This window comes from Sinocyclocheilus anshuiensis, unplaced genomic scaffold (genome assembly GCF_001515605.1).
Source record: "Sinocyclocheilus anshuiensis isolate Anshui unplaced genomic scaffold, SAMN03320099.WGS_v1.1 scaffold1543, whole genome shotgun sequence".
Classification (NCBI taxonomy): Eukaryota; Metazoa; Chordata; class Actinopteri; order Cypriniformes; family Cyprinidae; genus Sinocyclocheilus; species Sinocyclocheilus anshuiensis.
In genome coordinates, this window is record NW_015551074.1 from 43151 (window position 1) to 51648 (window position 8498).

The following is an 8498-nucleotide window of genomic DNA, read 5'->3' on the forward strand; positions in this document are numbered from 1 at the left end:
ACAATACATACTCATATTTTACATCTACTATATACAGTAAAAGCATGTAAAATATACAATATTTTACATGCTACACTGTGCAAAATGAGTGACCTTAAATATTTGGAATATTTGTATCAGTAAAGACTCTTAATACTCACACTGGACGTCCAGAAGCGCTGATGTCCTCTGAGTGCCGTGTTTGTTCTCAGCTCTACAGTAGTATCGTCCGCTGTGTGTCGGCTCGGTGTTGTTGATGGTCAGGTTTGGTCCGGTCTGAACTGGATTCAGAGGTCTTTCAGCGTCTCTGTACCAGGTGTAGTTCACCGCTGGGTTTGCATCACTGCTGCAGATCAGAGTCACTGGATTGCCCTCCATCACTGAGCTGGAGGGAAACGCTGACAATGATGTGTTTTTTGGGGCATCTGGGGGAGAAAAAAAAAAGATGTAATGTAGAATGTGTGATTTAACCGTTCAAGATATGAAAGGCTGCAGGTTTAAACCTCTCTATTTTACAAGTTTCAGATGCAGGCAACTTGATAAAGCATTTGTTCAAACATCTACAGCAGGCCACAACACTAACAAAACACCACATGTCTGTATTTTTCCCTGTTACTTGTTCACTTCACACTAACTGTGTGTAGAAGTTTAAGTCTACTGTGCTAAAACAACACAAACACAGTAAGATATATGATGAGAATTTGTAGTATATGTTATTGTCTAAGTTTGTCATGCAATCGGACAGAGACTGTCTTTCATTTGTCTAGACCAGGGGTAGGCAAGTTCGGTCCTAGAGAGCCGCAGTCCTGCAGACGAACTTGCCTACCCCTGGTCTAGACTAAACAGACTGAATTGTGACGTGCTGGACCATCTGAACGGAATGTCCTGCAGATTACCGAGTACTTGCACTAGACACCCAGAAGATTACTAAGTACTTGCACTGGACATCTAGAAGATTACCAAGCATTCACACTAGACGTCCAGAAGATTACCCAGTACTCACACTGGACGCCCAGAAGATTACCAAGTACTCACTCTGGATGCCCAGCAAATTACCAAGTATTTGCACTAGATGCCCAGAAGATTACAAGTACTCTCACTGGATGTTGCAGTATTTAGCATTATGACTATTTTTCAGATTTGTCAAATAATAGTAAAGACACCAACTGTAAAATAACACTAATGGAGGCGTGGAAAATATATATTACCAATTAGTTAAGACACGTAATACTCACACTGGACGTCCAGCAGCACTGATGAGTTCTGTGTGCCGTGTTTGTTCTCAGCTGATTTACCAAGATTACCAAGTACTTGCACTGGACATCTTATAGATTGCCAAGTACTTGCACTAGATGCCCAGAAGATAACAAGTACTCATGCCAGACACTCAGCAGCTGACCAAGTATTCTCACTAGACATCCAGCAGATTACCAAGTACTAGCATTGGATGTTTAGTAGATTACTTGCACTGGACGTCCACAAGAGTACCAAGTACTCATATTGAACATCTAGAAGATTACCAAGTACTTTCACAAGATTACCATGTACTGGTACTGGACCAGTACATCTAGAAGATTACCAAGTATGCGCACTTGTATGCCCAGAAGATTACCAAGTACTTCCACTGGACGCCCAGAATATTACCAAGTACTCATGTTGGATGCCCAGCAAATTACCAAGTATTTGCACTAGATGCCCAGAAGTTTACAAGTACTCTCACTGGATGTTGCAGTATTTAGCATTATGACTATTTTTCAGATTTGTCAAATAATAGTAAAGACACCAACTGTAAAATAACACTAATGGAGGTGTGGAAAATATATATTACCAATTAGTTAAGACACGTAATACTCACACTGGACGTCCAGCAGCACTGATGAGTTCTGTGTGCCGTGTTTGTTCTCAGCTGATTTACCAAGATTACCAAGTACTTGCACTGGACATCTTATAGATTGCCAAGTACTTGCACTAGATGCCCAGAAGATAACAAGTACTCATGCCAGACACTCAGCAGATGACCAAGTATTCTCACTAGACATCCAGCAGATTACCAAGTACTAGCATTGGATGTTTAGTAGATTACTTGCACTGGACGTCCACAAGAGTACCAAGTACTCATATTGAACATCTAGAAGATTACCAAGTACTTTCACAAGATTACCATGTACTGGTACTGGACCAGTACATCTAGAAGATTACCAAGTATGCGGATGAGAATTTGTAGTATATGTTATTGTCTAAGTTTGTCATTCAATCGGACAGAGACTGTCTTTCATTTGTCTAGACTAAACAGTCTGAATTGTGACGTGCTGGACCATCTGAACTGAATGTCCTGCAGATTACTGAGTACTTGCACTGGACATCCAGACGATTACCAAGTACTTGCACTGGACATCTAGAAGATTACCAAGTATGCACACTTGTATGCCCAGAAGATTACCAAGTACTTGCACTGGACATCAAGTAGATTACCAAGCATTCACACTAGAAGTCCAGAAGATTACCCAAGTACTCACACTGGACACCCAGAAGTTACGCAAGTACTCAAGCTGGATGGCCAGCAAATTACCAAGTACTTGCACTGGACATCTGGTAGATTGCCAAGAACTTGCACTAGATGCCCAGAAGATTACAAGTACTCATGCCAGACACTCAGCAGATTACCAAGTACTCACACTGGACACCCAGCAAATTACCAAGTATTCTCACTAGACGTCCAGCAGATTACCAAATACTAGCACTGGACATCTAGAAGATTACCAAGTATTCGCACTTGTATGCTCAGAAGATTTCCTGGACGTTCAGCAGATTACTTGCACTGGACGTCCACAAGAGTAACAAGTACTCACACTGGACATCTCGAAGATTACCAAGTGCTTCCACTGGATGTTCACAAGATTACTAAGTACTCACAGTGGATGCTCAGCAGATTTACAAGTACTCTCACTAGATGTCACAGTATTTAGTATTATGACTATTTTTCAGATTTTTAAATAATAGTAAAGACATCAACTATAAAATAACACTAATGGAGGTGTGGAAAATATGTATTAGCAATTAGTTAAGACACGTAATACTCACACTGGACGTCCAGCAGCACTGATGAGTTCTGTGTGCCATGTTTGTTCTCAGCTGTACAGTAGTATCGTCCGCTGTGTGTCGGGTCGGTGTTCTTGATGGTCAGGTTTGATCCAGTCTGAACTGGATTCAGAGGTCTTTCAGTGTCTCTGTACCAGGTGTAGTTCACCGCTGGGTTTGCATCACTGCTGCAGATCAGAGTCACTGGATTGCCCTCCATCACTGAGCTGGAGGGAAACGCTGACAATGATGTGTTTTTTGGGGCATCTGGGGGAGAAAAAAAAAAGATGTAATGTAGAATGTGTGATTTAACCGTTCAAGATATGAAAGGCTGCAGGTTTAAACCTCTCTATTTTACAAGTTTCAGATGCAGGCAACTTGATAAAGCATTTGTTCAAACCAGCTGGATTTATCCTCACTGATGTGTTTTTAGGAGCATCTAATGGAGGAGAAAATCATTCAGGTGATTACTTTATGATTTACAGCACTAATTAATTATAGATGATGATTCAGCACAGATTGATATAATTCCTGTCTTACACTGAACGCGTAGCATACGGGAGCGCAGTGTTGTGCTCGGCTGCTGTAGCTGGTGTGTTGCAGTGCAGTTGAAAGTGACTCTGTGATGACGGTGAGAAACAGTGAAGTTCAGATCAGAGATGAGCTCAGTTTGGCTCTGATACTGCTGTCCTGTGACGCTCTCGATGAGAGATGAGCTCCATGTGAGAGATGGTGGACGAGACGGACAGAAGATCTTAGTAGAGCAGCGCAGACTCACTGAACTTCCCTCAGTCGTCTCCTGCTGATCCGGAAAGATGCTCAGTGTGGGTTTGGGTGGAGATCCTGAAACACACATAGAGATATTACAAGATAATAGAGTTGGGGTACTCGTACTCGGACTCGAGTACAGTTTTTTTTAAAGGACTCAGACTTGTCACAGACTCGGATGTATTTTTACTCATTTTATCACGAAAGTGATATTCAGTATTTGCATGTGTTTTTAAGTCTTGTCCAGTACTTGAAAGCCGACGGGTTTCTGTGCTCAGCCTCACACACGGAAAGCGCGCTCACAGAACGCGCCTCTCAGTCAGAGTGCGAATGCTGAGTTTTCTTTCGACTAACGCGCCTCTCAGTCAGCATGCGAATGCCGAGTTCTTTCGCTTAAGTTCTGTTATTGCTACACACGTACACGAAAACCTATGTCAAAATGCCCATCTTGGAGACTATTCATGTAAATGCAGTCGGTTTTGTCTTAAGTGAACTTGAACAGTTGGGAGAAATACAGATGTGTCAAAATATTTGATCTATGCATCAGATCTTAAAGCAACAGCGTAAACCTGCAGCCGCCGACTGCGTCATAAATGTTAATCAAACAAAAGAAAAGGAGAAAATCACTCACTGCTCTTGACTGAATCACTTATTAACTTGAATAAGAATCATCTATGTTTAATGTATACAGTGAATATTATTTTTACATTTTACATTTATTACTTCATGAAATGTCTGTAGTAGGCTATTTCTAGAAGCTACTAGGCTTTACTAGGCTACTATCTGAAAAACAAAAAAAACTATTTCATTTGTATTTTTGAGTAATATATTTATAATTTAGCTTGTAAGTAATACTTGGAGTGTTTACTTGCCTTCAGTAAGCTTGAGAATGTTTTATTACATTAGTTTATTATTTTTTGCTTTTGTATTAGTGGCCGTTTCTAGCTTCAAAGAAAAATAATTTTTCTAACATATTTGCGGCAATAGTTTTTATGGGTCCAAAATTACATTGGGTGTGTATTATTTTCTAATAATTCAACGGCCCGTCATTAATTATTCCTTACATAATGTAATTTATTGTAATTAATGTAACTATAAATGCATTCAAAAATACAACAGGTGTGAGTTGTCACATTCGCTACTGTGAGGGAGCGAGGAACGAGGAGTACATCTACAAGGAGATTTTAATTATATCCAGGGAACCAGGAAAACACACGTAGCAGGAGAGGTTGACATATACAATACCGGACGCCGAACTAAGAACAGGGAACACTTTATATACACATGACATGACGAGGGGATGACGAGACACACCTGGGATCAATAGAACTAAATGGGGAACACCTGGAACAAATAAGGACAGGAATGGGAAGGACCAAATATGGGCATAGAAACACATGGGGAACAAAACTCACACAAAACACGAAACAGAATCTGACATTACTCCCCGATGGGCGCCCTGGAGGCTGGTGCAAGACTGGGACCCGGGGAATACCTCCAGGGCGGATCAGGCAGTCGAGGGTGCCATGGTGGCACAGGGAGCTCAGGGGCCATGACGGTGCAGGGAGCTCTGGGAGCCATGGCAGAGCAGGCAGAATAGGAAGCCATGGTGGAGCAGGCAGTTCAGGATGCCATGGCGGAGCAGGGAGCTCGGGGAGCCTGGCTTCGGCACTCGGCCCAGCCTCTACGGATGGACCCCTACTACCCCCCCAAAAAAATCCTTGGGGAGAATGTCGGTTTCAGAGGTCCTCCGTAGGCTTAACTCGGGAACTGTGGCCCTCCCTGGGCTTGACTTGGGGACTAGAGCCCTCCTTGGGCTGGACGTGGAACTGGAGCCCTCCTTGGGCTGGATATGGGGACTGGAGCCCTTTCTGTGCTAGACTCAGGGACTGGAATCCTCTCTGGGCTAAAATCAGGGACTGGAGCCCTCTCTGAGCTAAACTCGGGGACTGGAGCCCCCTCTGTGGTCGGTTTTTGGGGCTGGAGCCCACACTGGAGCGAGCTCTGGGGCTGGAGCCGACACTGGAGCGAGCTCTGGGGCTGGAGCAGACACTGGAGCAAGCTCTGGGGGGCGCTCTCAGGCGAGGAAGAGGGCCATGAGCCATCCTTTTCTCCTCATCCACCTCTTTTGGTTAGGGGTGAATAGGGTGGCCAGCGGGTTTGACGTTGCGGCAGCAGGCGGGCTTGCGTGAGCTGCGGCCGGCGGGCTTGACTTTGTAGCGGCCGGCAAACTTGACTGAGCGGCAACTTCCATGATCGCGGGGGAAAAAAACGGAAAACCAAAACACTTTCAAAAACGGAAAACAAACACGGGGAGAGGGGGTGCCGCTTACTGTCTTTGGTCCGGTATTCTGTCACATTCGCTACTGTGAGGGAGCGCGGAGTGAGGAACAAGGAGACGAGGAGTACATCAACAAGGAGACTTTAATTATATCCAGGGAACCAGGAAAACACATGTAGCAGGAGAGGTTGACATATACAATATCGGACGCCGAACTAAGAACAGGGAACACTTTATATACACATGACATGACGAGGGGATGACGAGACACACCTGGGATCAATAGAACTAAACGGGGAACACCTGGAACAAATGATAAGGACAGAAACGGGAAGGACCAAATACGGGCATAGAAACACATGGGGAACAAAACACACACAAAACACAGAACAGAGTCTGGCATGAGTTGCCTGTGACTTATGGAAAGTATATGTAGGGCTTTATACACAGTGTGTGCCATTGTACAGACTAGGTTTATCCCTCACAGCCTCATTTTCATCCAAGAAAAAATTCAAAATGCCCTGTCTAAGGTGTCCGTGAACTTTGGCGTCCATTCTTTTTTCGGGTTTTTTTTTTTTTTACCCAGAAATTAAAATGAAGTTTCTTCTTTAATGGTTCAAACACTGATGAATAGAAAAAGCAGACACAAAATAATTTTGATTATTCAAAATTCATATTTCATTAAAAATCGTACAAATTATATAAAGCTTTTTTATTGAGATAAAAGGTTCATTTTCTGCTCTTAAGGTCCCATTCACCCCATAGATACCTACTCCTTTACCCTCACTCTTGAATTTATACATTTACTTTAACGATGAATAAAGTCAAGTCCCACCCTTTAATTTTTCACATTCTAAAACCTGTTTCACTCTGAAATATGTGACAATACATAAATCAGTTCAGCCATAACTTCTGTTACATGACTTTTAAGTTTGCTAAGCAAAGCAGGACACTAATTATTAATCAAAAATCAAAATGGCAAGATGCAATAGAGGTTTGCTTTTGTTACATTTAAATGGACATTTGTGTTTTTCTAGTTTCTAGTAAAGGTTAAAACCTTAAAAATGTTAAGATACTAATAGAGTTTCGTTGGACTCGGGTCCGAGTCCAAAAACCCATTTTGGACTCGGACTTGTCTCGGACTCGACTTAGGTGGACTCGAACCCAACACTACAAGATAGTGTCGATGATCATATCCAGTAATGAAGGTGTACAGTAGAAGATTTCTTTTTTTAAATGTGAGTCGAGTCACATTGTAGACGCAGCATGAACAATATGACACTCACCTAAGACGGTAATTTGAACTTGGGAGTATGTAGGTTCTTTGTAGTTATATTTCAATACACCATTGGCTTCAAGTCTGAAGTAATATGAGCCATCATGACTCTGATCAACATTATCGAAGCGTGTGGTGCAGTTTTTCTCTGTAGCGGTGCCAAATATTTCTCCTTTTAACAGTCCATTGTTGGGCCTGCTGGAGTCAAACACAGCTGTACTTCTTCCGTCTTTAAACCACATTCTCTTTGCACTGTCAGTGAGGTAATTTTCAAGTTGTTGATTAATATCAAATGTGCAGGGGATGAAAACACAGGATCCATTCAGAGCTTCTACTTTCTTCGGCAGACTGATATTAAAGCCACAAAAAACACCTAAAACAAAGACAAACAGACAAAAGGAAGAAATCATACAAAGTTAATATGCAGAACAAACTTCTGCAGCACTTATTGCTCTTCGATCTCATGAAGGTCACATGAAAGTGCTTTCATAATAATAATTCAGCTCGTTAAATAGAGGAATAATCTAGGAATGAGACCTTGTATCAGAGATCCAGTGAGGAGGAATGCCACCAATGTTTCCATCATTTTCATACAGGCCACCTTACAGCAGAATAGACAAAAACAGATATTATATATATATATATATATATATATATATATATATACATATATATTCCTGTATGAATTTATAGCTCTTATGCTGTTAATTTAGACATGCTTATGAATCAAAACTACAGGAGTAAGTGTAAGTTTGACTGTGTTGTGTGTAAATGACTTACCAGAGAATAGAGTTAAAGACGACAGAAATCCTCTCAGAGCTCAAGCTGATGCTTCTACACTGAACGGAGGGAGAAGTGTGTGTGAAAACGACACAATTTAGCTCATATTAGAGATTCACCACTTCTCCTTTAGTCAGAACTCAGTAGCAGTAGCCAGGCTGAGAAATCTATACTAATCAGTATGAAGCTTATTCAATGTTCAACACATTTCTGTGTATATTTTGGCAATTTGAAAACATTAATTGTGCTGTGAGATCTGGGGTTTATGCTGATTTAATATTCAATATTCAGTGTTGAATCACAAGACACTAAGATGTACAGGAGATGAGGAAACAT

The 8498-nt window shown here is 41.8% G+C and overlaps 1 protein-coding gene across 1 annotated transcript in view; it reads right to left on the bottom strand.

Annotated features, from left to right (window-relative positions):
- Positions 1–8257, bottom strand: part of LOC107662229 (myelin-associated glycoprotein-like) — a 15480-nt gene extending 7223 nt beyond the window's left edge. The window contains exons 1-7 of the mRNA XM_016452168.1: positions 8163–8257; positions 7920–7983; positions 7393–7755; positions 3598–3900; positions 3416–3496; positions 3061–3324; positions 141–404 (exon numbers count right to left, since the gene is read on the bottom strand). Of these exons, the coding sequence (XP_016307654.1) occupies positions 141–404; positions 3061–3324; positions 3416–3496; positions 3598–3900; positions 7393–7755; positions 7920–7974 (1330 nt within the window). The 5' untranslated portion in view covers positions 7975–7983; positions 8163–8257. The remainder of the gene's footprint in view (positions 1–140; positions 405–3060; positions 3325–3415; positions 3497–3597; positions 3901–7392; positions 7756–7919; positions 7984–8162) is intronic.
- Positions 8258–8498: the final 241 nt, after the last annotated feature.